Source organism: Typopeltis vanoorti, chromosome 1 (assembly GCF_054136105.1).
Source record: "Typopeltis vanoorti isolate ZY-2024b chromosome 1, IOZ_Tvanoo_1.0, whole genome shotgun sequence".
Lineage (NCBI taxonomy): Eukaryota > Metazoa > Arthropoda > Arachnida > Uropygi > Thelyphonidae > Typopeltis > Typopeltis vanoorti.
Window position 1 is genome coordinate 83,517,668 of NC_143549.1, and position 18,701 is coordinate 83,536,368.

General features: G+C 38.1%; 1 protein-coding gene across 1 annotated transcript in view; it reads right to left on the reverse strand.

Moving 5' to 3' along the window:
- The window catches only part of LOC150110163 (muscle calcium channel subunit alpha-1-like), a 1,246,847-nt gene that overhangs the window by 549,415 nt on the left and 678,731 nt on the right, over positions 1 to 18,701 (reverse strand). Inside the window, exon 28 of the mRNA XM_090391329.1 lies at positions 13,327 to 13,528. Within this exon, the coding sequence (XP_090247455.1) occupies positions 13,327 to 13,528 (202 nt within the window). The remainder of the gene's footprint in view (positions 1 to 13,326; positions 13,529 to 18,701) is intronic.

Here is an 18,701-nt window from a genome sequence, read left to right on the forward strand (position 1 = left end):
CGAGGTACCAGATGCTGGACCATGCCTTACTTCATGTAATACACATCTGTTATATTATTCTGTAGACTGGTCCCTCCCCCTTCTTTCTTTGCTTCTTTCTCCTCTCCTTCCCCCTGATGCTATTAGAGTATTCGAGGGCTAGGGGTGAATCTTTCCTATCTTGCTAAGTCATTTCGTCTTATGCAGCCACCGAAGGAGGCAAGCTAGCCTCAATAGGTGCCGGTCCCAAGCCTGGATAAATGGTGAGGGTTGATGTCAGGAAGGGCATCTGGTCGTAAAACTTCACTGCCAGCTCTAGCTATGATATGAGTCAAAGAGAAAATGATATAAGGGCTAGGGCATATCCCTTAAGCGATGTGCAGCCACATCGCCCTACAGTTGCCAGAAGTGGACAAGGGCTATCGCATCAAGGGCGGGTGCGGTTAAAGAAGCGAGTCCAGCAGGTGGAGAGGATGTTGTGAGTGGGAACACTGAATGTTAGAAGCATGACTGGAAGGGGAAGAGAGGTGGCAGACATGATGAGGAAGAGGAAGTTGGACATTTTATGTGTGCAGGAGACAAGATGGAAGGGGTGAAAGGCAAAGGAACTAGGAGAAGGATATAAATTGTTCTACTCTGGAGCGAATAATGAGGGAAGAAATGGTGTAGGAATTGTGGTGTGTATGGCAGAATGAAGGGCAAAGTACTGGAAGTGGGTAAAAGGAACGACAGGATCATGAGAATGAGATTGGGTCTTGGAGAAGAGCGGGTGGTTGTATTATGTGTATATGCCCCACAAGTTAGCTGTACAGCAGAGGAGAAAGATGAGTTCTGGAACGTGTTAGATGAAGAAATGAGGGAACTGGAAGAAAACGAGATGGTGATTGTCGGAGGAGACTTGAACAGACACATTGGGAGACAGAATAGAGACTGTGAAAGGGTGCAAGGTGGAAACGGAGTGGGAATGTGGGAATGATGAACTAGGAAGGAGAGAGGGTTGTGGACTTTGCAGTAGCATTCGATTTGGCAATTGTGAACGCGTTTTACTACAAGAGGGAGGAACATTTAGGAGTGGTAACAACAGTTCACAAATTGACTACATTTTGACTCGAAGAAAACATCTTAAGGTTGTGACAAATTGTAAAGTAATTCCAACAGATCAAGTAGCACAGCAACACTGACTGCTGTGCGCAGACTTTAAAATAAGATCGAAGATAAGAACCTCTGGAAGCTATGGGATGAAGACAATTAAGTGGTTTCGCTTAAAAGAAGAGAGTGTGAGGAATCGTTTTAGGGAGAGGATGTTAGAGAGGATTTCGGATGGACTGGAAAGTGTACAAGATTGGTGGAAATATAATTCAAAAGTAATCCTGAGCTGTGCAATCAAGGTGCTTGGTGAGACATCTGGAAAGATTAGAGAGCAGAAGGAGGGTTGGTGGTGGAATAATTATGTACAAGTGGCAGTGACAGCTAAGAGGAAGGCAAAGCAGAAGTGGGATGAGTCAAGAGTGGAAGAGGATAGAGAGGTGTACAGAGAGAGAAAGCAAGAAGCCAAGAGAATTGTGGCACAGGCAAAAGCCATGGCATATCAAGATCTGTATGATCAATTAGAAACAAAGGAAGGACAGAGAAAAATTTACCAACTAGCGAAATGTAGAAATAAAGCAGCAAAGGACATCTCACATGTGAGGCAGATCAAAGATGCTGAAGGAAGAGTATTATGGAGGGATGTGGACATAAGAAACAGATGGAGAATATACTTTGAGGGACTTTTGAATGAGGAAAATGCAAGGACTCACAGAGAAGATGGGCAGCCTTCTGAGGGAATGGTGCAAAACATCAGTAGAGTGGAAGTGACGGAGGTCATGAAGAGGATGAGGAATGGAAAATTGGTCGGGCCCCCAACAAAATTCCGGTGGAGGCATGGAAGGCACCGGGGGAAGAGGGAATTGACCTGCTGTGGGACCTGTTCATGAAATTTTGCCAACAGGAAAATATACCCAAGGAATGGAGGGAGAGTACTCTTGTCCCCATCTACAAGGGTAAAGGGGATGCACAAGACTAAGAATTACACAGGAATAAAGTTCATGTCCCACACAATGAAAATCCTAGAAAGGGTTCTTGATAGAAGATTGAGGAAGGAGGTGGAGATTGCAAAGGAACAATTTGGCTTCATGCCTGGTAGATCAACAACAGATGCTATTTTTGGGTTATGGCAGATGATGGAAAAGTTTCGAGAAAAACAACGGGAGCTACATCTGGCATTTATTGATCTGGAGAAAGCATACAATAGTGCCAAGGCAAGAAGTCTGGAGGTGTCTGAAGGATAAGAAGGTTCTGGAGAAATATGTCAGGTTGGTGCGGGAGATGAACAGAAATGTGAAGACAAGTGTTCGAACCTGTCTGGGACAGACAGAAAGTTTCAAGTAACAGTTGGCTTGCATCAAGGGTGTATTAAGTCCGTTTCTGTTTAACGCTGTGATCGAGGTGGTGATGGAGGAGGTGAGAGAAGATGCACCTTGGACAATGTTGTATGCAGATGACATCTTGCTGTGTGCAGATTCAAGAGAAGAAGCAGGAACTAATCTGGAAAGATGGAGAAAAGTACTGGAAGAGAGAGGTATGAGACTGAGCAGAAGTGATACAGAGTATGTGTTGCACAGTGGGAGGCAGCCAGGAGACAGATTTGGAGCTGGAAGGAAATGTCATCAGGAAGGTAAGGGACTTTAGATACTTAGGTTCAACAGTGGAAGAAGATGGAGGAGCTGAGAAGGAAGTGGGATGCAGGATACAAGCGGGTTGGAGGGAACTGGAAGGAGATGGCTGGAGTGTTATGCGATAAGAGGGTGCCGATCAATCTGAAAGGCAAAACTATAGGACAGTAGTGAGGCCAGCTATGACGTATGCTATAGAAACTGTGGGCCTGAGGAAAAATAACATCAGCAGGATGGAAGTAGCAGAGATGAGAATGCTTAGGTGGATGTGCGGTGTGACCAAAAAGGATTGTCTGAGAAAATGACTATGTGAGGGGAACAGTGAAAGTTACGAACTTAGGAGCGAAGATACAGGAGGCAAGGTTGAGATGGTTTGGTCATGTGATGAGGAGGGAGGATGAATATGGGGAAAGAAGGGTCATGCAGATGGATGTGCAAGGAAGGAGGAAGCGTGGGTGGCCAAAGAAGAGATAGACGGAGCTGATAGAAGAGGACTTGAGGATGAATAACTTGGATGTGGTGACAGCCCAAGACAGGAGGATGTGGAGGAAATTCATCATCAATAGTGACCCCACTTAAGTGGAAGAAGCTGCAGAAGAAGAAGATTATTATTATTGTCAAAGACTCATCGAGGGAGGGCACCATCTCTACAACTCTCCATCTCCACCAATTCCATCTGTCATCATCTACAGCAAATCCATCTAATGCCCACCACCACTAGTATTTATTTGTCTGTAAACTTCATATATCCTGAAGGCTGATCTAGTCTGTATGAAGGATGAAAAACCTGAGTTTCCAGGAGAAAAACCTGCTACCCCTGTATGAGATTGGGTAATTCACTTTCATTTAAAAAAAAAAAACACATATAAAGATTCCACCTGTCATGAGGAGAATCAAACTTAGACCTTTTCCAATAATTATATGAGTTACTTATCCACCTTAGCAATATGCCCTCTGAACTTCAACTATATATTCACCACCAACACAAATCATAACCTTAATTATATTACTGGAGTACAGCTTTATCAGTGTAGTACTCAGCTTGTAATTTCTAACTTTTTACAATAGGATGACAGTTGAGATAGATAAAGGGAATGGCTACGTGATGATTTTCTGGTTTTTGCAAAGGCATCTGACATGATATCACAATCTTATTCTTATCTACCAATTCCTGAATTCTCCTCTTTGACTAAGTTTTCCAATATTTTTATTGCCACTCCTGAGATACTGATTGCTATTACAATTTTCTATTAGTCTTGGGACCTTACCAGAGCTAAGATTTAGGTTAAACGGCCTAGTCAGAAGTACTTCCAATTACTATGCACATTCTTGTAGTACTCCAGCTGATATTCCATTTAATTCCATGGGTGTATTTGCACTGAGATTCCGCAATATTCTAAGTTCTTCCACTTCATCAACCTATGTTATCACATCAGTTCCATTTTCTCCCATAACGATTCAACTATTTCATCAACTTCTGAACCTTGTTACCATCAGTGCTTGTTAAAGCTATCATATAACAGTCATTCTTCTTTTACTTTCCATGCAGTAAAAGAACCCTTTGGGATTTCTTTGGCCTGCTCAGCTAATTACTTCTTATAATCTGAGATTTTGCATTTCATTACTATGCTGGTCACCTTTCTTACCTGGGCCTTGTTGATCAGCTGGCCTGGTTGGCCAAGTGGTTAGTGCATCCACTCCACTCTCCAGCCAAAAGGCTGCGGTTTCGAATCCCACCGTGGGCATGGATGTTTGTGATTGTTTGTGAAAATACTAGTGGTGTTGGTGGGCAGTAGATGGCATTGGTATAGATGATGATGATGATGATGATGATTGTAGTTGTAGTTCGTTGCTGGTGAATTGAGTGGTGGAGACAGAGTTGTAGAGTAGGTTCCCTCTCTCGATGAGTCTTTGGACTCCCTGGAGGTGTCATGTAATAATAATAATATTTCTCCTGTTATCCCTCAACATTATCTTTTTTTTTTCATCTCCTGTTTAATGATAGTATTCATCTATTTGATTCCTATCTGATTTATCCTCCTGAACTTGGGGATACAGTAAGTAGGGGTGTCCCTTATTTCTGAAGTTCAAGGTTTTTTCTATGAGGCATCCATTCATTTGGTTCTATATAATAAAATAAGTAACAGTAAATATTAACAAATTTGTTGAATGTTTAGGGGGTTGTTACAGCATGTCAAAATCTGATGTGCTGTAATGTTTATGTTAACGTAGGCATAATAAGTTAATTACAATGTGCATATTCACATATGCACACTGTAATTATGTAATATTATTAAATATAATGTCTTCCACATTATAAAAATGGCAAGCACATTAGCAATCAACATTGCTACCCAAAAGAAAATGGCTTATTGAACAGATGTCAGCCACAATACCACACTCAAAACTGCCTTCCACAAAAAAAACGTTTTTTCATTACAAAAAAATACCACCGCACAAGAATGGATCTAGAACTAATGTCTCCAATTATAGACAACTCTGTACATTCATAGTTGCAGTTAAGATAATAAGCAGATGATGAGGATCAGAAGAGAATAAAATAGGAAAGGATTAACTAGAAATGTATATTCTGAGTGTACTAGGTGTGCACCACACACACTTAGATAATTGATGAAGAAATAATTTTTGAGCAGTTATTTATTTGAAATAAATAGCCATGAACTGTTACAAATATCAAGACAGTCACAGTGTGGCTAAAAAGCAGATAAGGCAAGCATGTTGAAGCTCGTCTTGATTAGTCTATGATCTGTGTTTCTTTGTTTATGATCTATGTTTATTCCTTCTTGACAACTCAAAACAGCGTTGAAGATATTTTGTGTATACATTTTTTAAAACAAGAATATGAGGTCGAGTTAAAAATTGTTAAAGATGGTAAAAATAATGTCTGCCTCTTCCAAATCTATGTAGTTTATCTTTTAGAAACAAAGGATTGAAGTGATATATAAATAGAATGCTTTTTTATTTTAGTAAAGTAAGTTATTTATAAAAATTTCTTGATTTTTTAATGATGTTGCCTTCCCATAGCAACTCCACTGGAATACCCACTGTGCACACAGAGATCAGATTCTCTATTATGGCCAGCATAGATTTATGAAGAACAGAGTTAGCTTTTACAATGTGCGTGCATTTTGACAAGGCTCAGCTCTGTAAATATTATTATTTATTATTATTATTATTACGGGTATCTCCATGGAGTCAGTAGACTCATCGCGGGAGACCCAAACTAGCAAAACAATATCTGTCATATCTCTTCTTGAATTCATTTACAGACGAAGAGCTCACAACTAAGTCAGGCAATGAATTCCACTCATTCACCACCCTCCAGGCAAAAAACCTTGTTCTGACACCTTTGTTAACCACACTCTTCTTTAATTTCCAGAGATGACCTCTTGTTCTTCCATCACTATCACACAGCTGAAAAGTTGTGATAATCAACCATAAAGGAATTGAGATAGAGCCATGTAACTTACATTACTCTACATATTCTCCACAAAGTGTTATAAAGTTGTTAAAATGTTGCTGCTTCATTAGCAATCCCCTCAGAGAAAAAAAGTCTTTCTCTTGTTGCATAAACTGGTCCTCAGCTGCAGATATGACTTCATCATCTGTGGTAAATTTTGTTCTTTTCAAGTGTTTCTTTAAATTGGGGAATAAGAAAAAGTCAGATGGGACCAGGTCTGGCAAATAGGATGGGTGAGGCAGACATTGAAAGTCAAAGTTGTGAATTGTTTGTTGGGTTTTATGACCATCGTGAGCAAGTGGGTTGTCCTGCAAAAGCAACATGCCTGTGCTCAGTTTTCCCATGGTGTTTTTCCTTCAGTACCTCCTTCAATTCCTTTAGAGTTGTTGAATAAACTACTGTGGTAACAGTTTCACCTTTTTTGAGGTACTTGGTAAGGATTACATCATTCATATCCCAAAAGAGAATGGCAGGAACCTTCCCTGCTTACTTTTGGATTTCGAACTTCTTTGGCCATGGAGAACCTTTGTGTTTCCACTCCATTGACTGCTGTTTGGTCTCATGGTGATAAAGTCATCATTCATCAACAAGTCACAATATAAGCCAAAAAATTTGAACCTGATTTCTCAAAATAACTAAAAATCTCTTGAGATGACAGCACACATTCTTTCTTTTGGTTGGTATTCAGACATTTGAATGCCAACCAAACTCATTCCCCTGGATATCCAACAGAGTCTATGCAATGTTATTGACTGGTATAATTCGCCCACCATTTGTAGATCCCTTCTTGGCATTTTGCCAAGAATAGTCAATTCATGCTGAAGGAGAGAAAGAAATGAAGGATGTACGAATTGGTCGCCAACATGCGAAATCACGTGCTTTCTTGTCTGTCGCTGTACTAGTACTAGCTTGATTTTTGTTGTCGTTTTTTTGCATTTTTTTTTATTATTAATTTGTATGATGGATCCAGTACAGTCAACAAGTTCTGTTGTTAAACGTTTCAGTAGCTCTTGCAAAAGAATATTGAATAATGTGCTGACATTCTGTGAAAAAGAATTGTCAGAAGGCCATTTTCTTGTTCCCCTTTCTCAAGTCATAAAACGTGCAAGAGCAATTGCGGGCGTATCGGGGTCGACTGTTAAAAGAATTCGTAGGGAATCAACAGGTGAAGGTAAGCCAAAATTTAAATCTCCTAAAAAAAAAAAAAAGCGCCAGAGAAAGAAAACCATCAAAACCGTAGCTTTGAATGATTTTGATGTAGACGTTATACGAAGGACTATTCACGAATTTTATGTGGTCAAGAAAAGAGTGCCAACTGTTCCGAAATTGATTCCTGTGCTTAAAGAAAAAATTAATTTTCTTTGGAAAAGAGAAACTTTAAGGAAAATACTTCATAAAATCGGATTTTGTTTTAAAAAGTCCTAGAATAAAAGGAAACTTATCATGGAGCGAAGTGACATTGTTTTATCTAGAACGCAGTATTTGAGAGCAATGAGACGTTTCAGGGAGGAGAAAAGACCAATTTTGTATCTAGATGAAACTTGGATTGATAGTAATTTAACTTATGGAAAATGTTGGCAGTCTAAAGAAGGATGTGGAGTGCTACAAACTGGAAATGCCTCGCGGTGCATAATAATTTTGTGTGCGGGTGGAGAAATGGGTTTTTTACCGAATTCAAACTTACTATACAAAGCCAATTCAACTATTGGAGATTACCATGGGCAAATGAATTCTACGATCTTCGAAAAGTGGGCAGAAGAAAAACTGATTCCAAACCTTCCTAAAAATGTTGTTGTTATAATTGATAACGCTTCATATCACTATATTTGATTAAACAAATTTCCAAATTGGTCTAATAAGAAGCAAGTTCTTATGGATTGGCTCTCTGCAAATAACATTTCTCATTCCCCAGATATGCGAAAAATTGAATTGCTTAATTTGGTCAAAAGAAACTCGCCCACAACTAAACTATTTAAATTCGACATGATGCTCAAAGAGCGTGGATTTCTAGCTTTGAGGGTACCACCATATCATTGCGATATTAATGCCATTGAGTATGTTTGGGCAGAAGTGAAAAGTTTCATTCGCCATCGCAACGTAACTGGGAATATTGACATGTCGAAACTTTTAAGCTTTCAGAACAGGCGATTGAAAATATTACAGTTCAAAACTGGGGAAAATATTGCTCTCATGTCACCTCATTGGAAAATATATATTGGGACAGAGACGGAATTATCGAAGAATTATGCGAACCTTTGGTGATCAGTTTAAATGAAAGTGATGGCGATTCGGACACCGATTCAGATGACTCTGAAGATTAAAAGAATTTGACAATGGTATTTTTTCCAACATTTTTTTTGCATGGGTTTGTTAAAAGAGTCACAAGAAGTCATAAATAATTTATCAGTTTAGGACATTAAAGTGTCTCAGTTCTCTCAACTGTAAGTTTAGAATATCTAAGTTCATTTGAAATAATTTCTGTTTTTCTGTATAATTATTTTTATTTTATAGAAAACTTTCTTAAAAATAAACTTAGTTACATTTTTATTTTATGCTATATCTTTTTTAATTTTGATAACACTCTACGTACATTTTTCCAACTGTCATACAAGCAAAATAGTTACACTTTAAAAACAGCAATGTTCGTAAAAGAAAAACTAAATTTTCCGACCTGTAATAATAAACAAACTCATCCCAGAAGACAGACTGATTACCCTATTATCGGAATGGATTCTCCTTTTACTGACATGCGCAGAAGTGTCGAGGGACCTCTAATCGGTGGGCAAACTATATGCATCTATCATCAAGGATAATGGCATGCACTGCATTGATGTTTTCAGGTGTGATTCACTGTGGAAAGTTTTCATGACATTGGGACATCTGTTGTCTCATAATGCCCAGTTTTAAACTTGGCCACTGTTGGATATGTTGGGGCACAGTCCCCTAAAGTCTCACACAAATCTTGGTGAATCTCAGCTGTGGATTTTTCTTGCAGCAGAAAAAAAAACTGATGATGGTTCACACCTCTGTGTCTTTGAATTTCTTCAAAACCTCTGACATGTCTTCTTATATATCCAAAAAGAAAAAGAACAAATTATTACAATTTGATGAAACAAGAGATTTAAAGGGTTTTAAGCTATGCTCTTTCTTGTGGTTATATCAGATGCTTTAATATCATTTTTGTTCTAGGTGTTTACCAAAACTTTTCAGCCTACCCCCCCCCCCTCCCTATCCTCATTGGTTTAACCATATTTCGCTGTAGTTTCACTTTGTGAATATGCATGCACTGATGATGACCAGTTAGATTCTGGTTGAAATATTTGCAGTAATAAAATTACTATAATCTTGAATATAGTGAATATGTGTGTATAATAAATAAAATAAACGTACTTGCATTTTATGATTAAGTGATAAATGTGTTGGGGATAAAGGATACTCATATATGGTAATATTCTTGGATTTGCAAAAGCATTTGATAGACTACTACATACCAAGATATTGTACAAAGTGAGGAAGATGGCAATGGATAATAGATTGGTTAGATGAATAGGAGATTGGTCCCTGCATGATATCCAAGTTCTTGTACCAATAAATCATAAACCAAACAAACCAACCTAGAATATATTCAATGCTGAAATACTGACTACTTACTCTGTCATGCATCCCGCTCATTCACCACCTGCCATGCAAAATAATCTCCTTTCGACTTCCTTACTCATATAATATTTGTAGTTTCCAGGGATGACCTCTCATTCTTGCATCACCATTATCTATGTGATAACTCCCCTGTATCCATCTGATACACTCTTCTCACCAATTTATACAACTCAATCATATCACCTATTCTTTTTGTATCCACCAAGCTCTGAAGACCACATTCCTCCAGTCTGTCTCATATACTCAATATTCTAGAGTCCTGAGACAGTTATTCACCTTCATTTGGTTGTACTCTGGAATGTCAAGGAGTTAGGATTGTGTACTCTGTTGAGGGAAATGTGCTTCCAGAAGTGGATATTTAGAATGTGGGGGTGATGGTCAACAGCAGGGGAGGCTCATGCATAGGCACTGTGGAACTGCAGCACCACCAATTTTTCCCGATATATAAATATATTTATTAATTTATTTATATTTATTTGTAATATTTAATTTTATCATCAACAATCCTATACAATTCTCTTATTTTGTATAAAAAATAATAAAAATCCATCTTGTAGCACTTAGGAGGGCGAAGGACGTTAGCAGCACTGTGTTTACCACAGTGTCATATTGCTATACATGCAAGCATATGCAAGTCATAGTGAGATGCGAGCTATTAACGTAATGTGGCACTGTCCGTCATGCAGTTCCACTGTTTATATGCAGTTTGCACCAGTAGTAGAGTGTTCATAGTGCTTATTGTGTTTACTCCGTCTCTTTAAAATATTTGGACATTACAATTAAAAAATTTAATTCTAATGTCCAAAAATTGTAAATCCATTCCTTTAATTACAATCAAAGGAATGGATTTTATTTTTAAGTAATTTTGAATTATACCAAACTGTATAATTTTATCAATAATAAACGATATGTTTTCATGTTTAATTTTTTTTTAATTTTTACCATAATTTTGATATTTTCCAAACACATATACACTGAACTTACAGTGTGTATGTATATTTCGAAAGTTGCAACACACCCACAATTTCAAGACACAAGCTGCCACCGGTCAACAGTGGCATAGAGTTTAGAGGGATACGTTGTATAAGCTACCTGGCACATTATTGTTCTTATAAGGAGAACACTAAGAAGTTGAGATAAGGAGTTGGTTGTGCCACTATAGAAAGCAGTGGTCAGACTACACATGGACAAATATACTTAAATTTGGTTACCTAGTTTCCAATGCTATGTGGGAACACAGGAGATTGTTTAAAGATAGATAACTAAGGCAAAAATCTGAAATTCTGAATTCTGTGGAAAGAGTTGAGGAAAAATGCAAATTGCTGAGTTCAGCAGAGATAGAATTTTTTCAGGATTAATATAAAAGGGATTATACATAGAAGAGATAGTAAAAGTGGGATAATGAGAAATCCCTGGAAGTTATGTAAAGATACAATAAAGACAGCAGTGGCTTTCTTTATGAAGAGTGCTAGTTCAGTGATGCATGATTGCCAGAATAAGTAAGGATAAATAAGACATATATTAATTACTGAGCAAGACCTGCCATTATGAGTCTTTGAACTCCATGTAGGTGTAATAATAACAACATCAACTGTATATGCTATCTATAGATGCTAACAGTATAGATGACTTTGGGGAAAACATGTTAACCCTTCCTTCTGTAAGCATCAAATTTTAAAGTGCATTGCATCAAATGAAAAAGTGCTATGCAAAGAATTCTGTTACAACAGACTTTCAATATAGATTAAAAAATTCAATCATTTGTTTTGGTGATGAGAAAAAGAACCAAGAACACCAAACACATAAAGAAAAACTATTGGGAAAGAAAAGAATAAACTTCTTTCATCATCATTCACATTTAACCACTGAATCAAATGACAACTTCCATTGCTAATTAAGAAAAAAATCATGAAATAAAAACTTCACCAAACCCCACTAGAGTAAGTAAATTTTTACCTCATTCCAATGACATAAATTTCATTTTTATTATGTCATTTACAGTTTTATAAATAGTTTTTTTTTTTTTTTTTTCAACTACTCAGATGGTTCATATAGTATGGCACAAAAGAAAACAGTGCTGAATAACTACAACAATATGTGTCATGGAGTAAACAGGTTTATTAACAAAGAAATATATGTTTACACATGATATGTATATCCACAACTATTAGTGGAATCTTGGGAGAATAAAGCATTAACAATGGTAGATTACGTGCTCAAAATGGGTACCTTGTCTTTCAAGACAGGCTTTGACTTATGAAGGTTCTCTGTCATCTTGGAGAACAAGGGTTGGGACATCTGCTGGACATATCATGGTGGAATACCCATTCCACCATAATATGTCCAAACCCTTCATTTGGGTCAACATACCCAAATGAAGGCATCAAGTGATGTGAGATCAGAACAAGAAGAGTATAGGAATTCTGCGAACCGTGAAATGAGGTGTTCTGATAAATAGGCTCTAGAACCATGTTATCTGTGACAGGTTTCTGCATCTTGTTTGAATACTCATGCATGAAATGGAATGTTTTTTGCATGACACATCCTATGCAAATCATAGGTGAAGAGAACCAACACATTCTCGATGTAGCATTTGCTATTCAAGGTCATGGTTACACTACCCTCTGCAATGAAGTAGAGCCCAATTATGCCATGGACAGAAACCACACACCATGCAGTGATCTTGCTGTGAAGAGGTTTCTCTTGAACAAATTCAGGTCTAGAGAAACCAAGAAAACCTGTAGGTTCGTCAGTTCACATGACTGCATAGATGGAAATGCACTTCATCCGAGAACCAGACATTACGGAGTGCAGATCTTCATAGACATCAGCCAGTAGGCATGCACAGTATTCTTGCAGTGCAGCATAATCCATTGCTGTTAATCATTAACCCACCTGAATGACATACAAAAAAGCACCCAACTCCTTAAGGATTCTCTGTAGTGACTGCCTCGATATTCCAAGTTTTACCACTGTTTGGCATTGACTGCATTTCAGAGACTAACACTTGCTCCAGAACACACCTATGATTCTTATTTGTATTAGCAGTTCATGGTCTCCTTGAATACCAAACAAACTACACAAAATGGTCCAAGCTATTTTGAGTATTACAAAGTAAACACTGCTGCTACAGCTAAATGTAATGGCATAGACTGTACACATAGGTGTACAGTCTATGCCATTACATTACATTATTATAGGCTATAGAACCATGTTATGTGTGACAGGTTTCTGCATCCTGTTTGAATACACGAATGTCAACTCTTCTATTAAAGTGCATGCAACTGAGCGGCATATCTCACAGTGCACGTACTGAAAAGGGAGGGGTATCAAAGTTCAGTACTTTTTTTTTTGCACCATACCATAATTATCCTATATATCATATTTTATTATTTCTACTACTGTGCTAAAGGAAGAATGAAATAATCATTCAAAAGATCATGTTTTAAAAATCAATGGTTTTGAGTAAAGCTAAAATCAATTTTATATATCAACCTGATTTTTATCCAGTTCACAGTTTTTGTACTCTTGTTCGCCTTCATTTTGGAAAGTAACAATCACAAAACCAACAAAGATGTTCACCATGAAGAAGGCAATAATAATAATGTAAACTATGAAGAATACAGCCACCAGTGGACGATAATTATGAACTGGTCCCACATCTTCATCATAAGAATCTATGGCAACATAGAGCAATCTGCAAATAATAATAATAATGAAAAAACTGTAAACAAAAGTATAAAATATTTTCCAATATTTGTCAACATTATTATTGAAATTCAGGATTTTGTTATTTTACATAAAGTATATTATACTTACTATTATTTCGACTTTGTGTTCATCCGGTTCGGACTCATCAAACATGTGCAAAGATGTCTATATGTATAAGACACTAGAGAAAAATAGAGATCTGCAAGTTGTCCAACTCTATCAAGTAGACTGCAGACAAGAGTATACAAAATAACAGACAGGTAGATGATTATGTCTGTACACGAATGCTAGCAGTAAAAGAAACAAAGGGGTAGAGTTTGTTGCCTTAGTCAATATGTTGAGACCTCAGATTGTAGGCAACAGTGAGGCCTGGCGATCAGAATCAGACATACTGACTGGTATAGAGTGTAAAGGGTTCACTAATTTTAGGAAGGATAGGGGAGGAAGGGGGGGATTGCTGCTAATGATATCGGATGACTTGAATCCAGATAGAGTTGAGACCTATGATTGTAGTACTACTACCAGCATTTCATGTGGCAGTGAGCTTGAAGCCATTTTGTGCGAGATGGAATCTAACTAGATCAATTACATAGTGGGGGTGTTGTTACAGACTTGGTGGATCAGTTGCTAGTGATGAAGAAATGCATCACCAAATAGACAAGACGGGCACAAAAAGAGTAATCATAATGGGAAACTTTAATTATCCAAATAGTGATTGGGTAGCAATACAATCTCATGAGAAGAATGAAAATGCATTTATTGAGCTGTTGCAGGACAACTTCCTCAGAAGCATGTGACAGAAGGAACTCAAGGTCAAAGAGTGTTAGATTTGATTATAGTGTCAGAGGACATTTCAGATAAAGATGTAACTATTCTGCCTCTGGTTGGTGACATTGATCATGCGGTACTCACTTGGGGAAGTGAGTACCGCATGATCAATAAGTTTATGAATGTTCCATTCAGAAAAGGTTACATGCTGAATTACAAAGCAGGAAATTATGACCAACTGAAAAGTATACTGAGTTTAGTGGAATGGGATCGGTTGATGGATGGGAAGAATATCGACAGTGCATCATTTAAGTATTTAAACAATACTTAAATGATGCGATATCAGAGCGTGTCCCAAAAGTTCAAAGAATAAATAGGGTAAGAGTCAAATGGATGAATAATCTTATTAAGCAAGATTCTGTAAGGAAAGGATGATGTGGAAGGAATACCATGTGCATAAGGATGATGTTCATTATGAAAATTATAAGCAGCAGGCTAGAATAGTTACAATTGTTGTCAGTGGTGCACTCTGGATTTAATCTTGGGGGGGGGGGGTGAGTTAAGTATACGATTTGAGAATACACACTATGCATTGCATACGAGCTATGACTGTACATCTGCAGTGATCGCCAATACATGATACCCATGATCTCCTTTGGCCCGGCTCGGGCAAACGAAGTAGCGCTCGGTCCGACGGAGTAATACTTCGTTCGCCTCGCATTCAACAGTGGCCGTGATTCCCGAGAGCTATAGTAGGGTATTCCCACCTTATGTGATGGCTAATTCATAAGTAGTATAGAAATAGAAGACACAACACAATATAAATAACAAAAAACATGTTAATTAGGAAACGATTTTTGGAAAATTTTGAAAACATTTTTGGAAAAATGTTGTACAGAAAGGTGCGCCACTGATTGTTGTACAGAAAGCTAAGTCTGAGTATGAAATGAAAACTGGCTCTGCATGCTAAAAACAAAACACAAGAAATCTATCAATATGCTGCAAGTAAAAGAAAGAATGAATATGAAATAATAACTCTACCCATTAGTACAGAAAGATAAGAGGATGGCTGACTGACAGATATCAAAAAGTGGTATAGTTCGCCCACCATTTGTAGGTCTCTGCTTCGTGTCTTTCCAAGAATTGTCGATTCATGCTGAAGGGGAGAAAGAAATGAAGGACGTCTGAATTGGTCGCCAAGACGCGAAATCACGTGCTTTATAGGTAAAATTTTCCAACTGTTATACAAACAACATAGTTAACTACAACAATCATAAAAGAGAAGTTAATTTTCCGACCAGTAATAATAAACAACTCATCCCACAATACGGACTGATTACCCTATTATCGGAATGGATTCTCCTTTTTCTGAGATGTGCAGAAGTATCGAAGGATCTCTAATCGGTGGGCGAACTATATATATGGGGGGGGGGATGAGAGTCTGCAAGATTTAAGATAACCAGTGATGTACTGCAAGGATCAGTGCTTGGTTCACTGTTATTCAATCTATACATTAATAATATTGTGAAGGATTTGACAGGTGACATACAATTAATTGCTGATAATGCAAATATATGTAGGGTAATAATCAGGAATGCTTCTGATATGCAGTACTTGCAGAATGATTTGAACAGGCTGGAATTATGGGCATGGGAAAATGGATGTCAGTTCAATGTAAGTAAATGTAGAGTCATCTACTTGGGCATGATTAGATATCCAATGTTGTATTAGATTGGTGGGATTATGCTTGAAGAAACTAATGAGGCTAGGGATCTTGGAGCTTTAGTACATACGAAGTTGAGGGGCCATGTAACAAAGATTGCAATAATTGCAATGCTGAAACGAACTTTCACAAGTAAAATATAGGGATGTCTCTTTGCAAGGCATTGATAAGATTTCACTTCGACTATCGCACATAAGTATGGTCTCCTGCTTTCCGTTGCGATTTTGATATATTGGAGAGATTGCAAAGGAAAGTGTTAAAAATGATATCAGGATTATGGAACTGATTATGAAGACAGATTGAGAATTTGTAGACTGCAGATGCTAGCAAACAGGAGAAAGAGGGTTGATATGACTTAGACTTACAAACTTCTGAAAGGGTTAGACAGGATTTCGGTTGATGGAATTTTTCAATTTATGGAGAGTGGGGAAAGAACAAGGGGGGATTATTCTTGGAAGCTGAGAAGGAATGTAGATAAGAAGGGGGGTGAGGGCTAGATTTTTCTCTCATAGGGTGATGCGTGATTGGAATAGATTGCGATTGGATGTTGTGCGTGCAAGCAGTGCGAATGAATTCAAGAATAAGTATGATAGCTGGAGCATGCAGTATGTGGCCTCCCTCAATGAGTCCTTGACTCCATGGAGGTCTCTCTTAATAATATTATTATTATTAGTAGTAGTAGTAGTAGTACGGGCAACTTCAAGGAGTGCTTAGATTCATCAAGGGAGGCCCTAATATCATGTCAAGAACAGCTATTCAACATTCACACAGTATCTATCATACTTTGCCTTCATACTTTGAACTCACCTAGACCTTGATAAGACCCCACCTAGACTACTGTGCCCAAATTTGGGCACAGTAGTCTAGGTGGGGTCTTATCAAGGCTCAATACAGAGGAACAATAACCTGTTTGTCTCTACTCATCAAAGTATTTGTCAGCAACCAAGTGATTTGATGAGCTGATTTTGCAAAAGTGGCTATGTGCCCCCTAAACTTCAACTCCCTATCCACCAACACTCCCAAATCCCTGGCCTCATCAATCTCCTGGAGTACAGTCCCACCAATGTGGTATACTGCTGCTAATCTTTTCACCCCAAATGCATAACCTTACATTTTGCCACATTAAATTGACATCCGTTCTCCTTAGCCCAGCCCTCCAAACTATCCAAATCATCCTGCAAAATTTCGACATCCTGTGCATTCACTATTTCTCCACCCAACTTTGTATCATCAGCAAACAAATGAACAGTTCCTCTCAGATTCTTTCCTATATCATTAATGAACAAATTGAAAAGTAGTGGTCCAAGAACAGAACCCTGTGGCACACCACTAGTTACAAGCAGTCTTTTGGACTCCACTCCTGAATAAACCACTTTCTGATATCTCTCCATCAACCACCTTCTCCTCCTATCCATCTCACCAACCCTGAATCCATTCCCACATGCTGCAGTTTACTGATTAGAATTCCATGTGATATCCTGTCAAAGACCTTCCTTATCCAGTTCAGCCATCACTGTGTTATAAAACATGAGCAAGTTACTGAAGCATGATCTACCCTTCACAAAACCATGCTGTCCCCCATACAGTATCCCATTTTAATCCATCCATTCTTGTATTCTCCTCTTGACTATTTTCTCCAAGACCTTGACAAAGATTCCTGATATGCTGATTGGTTGGTAATTTACAACAGCAGTCTTGGAACTTCTTTCATCCAGTGGAACTATTTCCCCCTCTTTCCACCCCCTCAGAACTAACCCAGACCCGAGACTCAAATTAAACAAAATGGTCAGGGGCACTGACAACTCTTTAGCCACTTCATGTACGGCACGAGCTGGTATACCATCCAATCCCACAGATGTATTGACACTGAGGTTTTGTAATAGACTATTCACCTCCACTTCATTCACCACCTTTCCCGTATAAACTAATGGTTCCTTCATTCTTTCAATGTCACCACCTGGATGATATACTATTGCAACGTGCTCACTCAGTAATTCAACTATATCAACTGATTCGGTTACCTCCCTACCATCTGCATTCTTTAAAATCATTCTGCCATATACATTTTTTCTTTTACTTGCAATATATCAAAAAACCTGTTTGGGATTCTCTTGGAAGATTATGAAGAAAATTAGCCTGCATGGCTAATTTTCTTTCATAATCTGCTTTTGCTTTTCTTACCAGACTCGTTACCCTTCTCACCTGCGCTTTATACAGTTCATGTGCCTGCAGATCGCCTTTCTCCTTAAATTCCCTCCACAGTTAGTTGTTTCTTTTTTTGCAGCTCAAGCTTAATGGTGTTATTCATCCATTTAACCCCTACTTGATTTACTATTCGGACTTTAGATATACAGTCAGCCATTGTATCCTGCAAACACTCCTTAACCACCTCCCATGCACTATCAACATCCAGCGCTTGCTTTACATGCCATGGCACCGAACCAAGCAAACTCCTAAGCTTGTCATACTCACCAGCCCAGTAATTCCACATGTACCCTGTCTTAATTGTGAGTTCCACACCTTTAGCCACCTCCCAAGTCAAGACCTTATGATCACTCTCTCACCAATTGGTGGCAACGTGGTCATATTTGTTACAACCAAATTCTCAGATGCAATTACTAGGTCAAGCACTCTCTGACCCCCTGGTATTTTCCATTACATGCTGTCG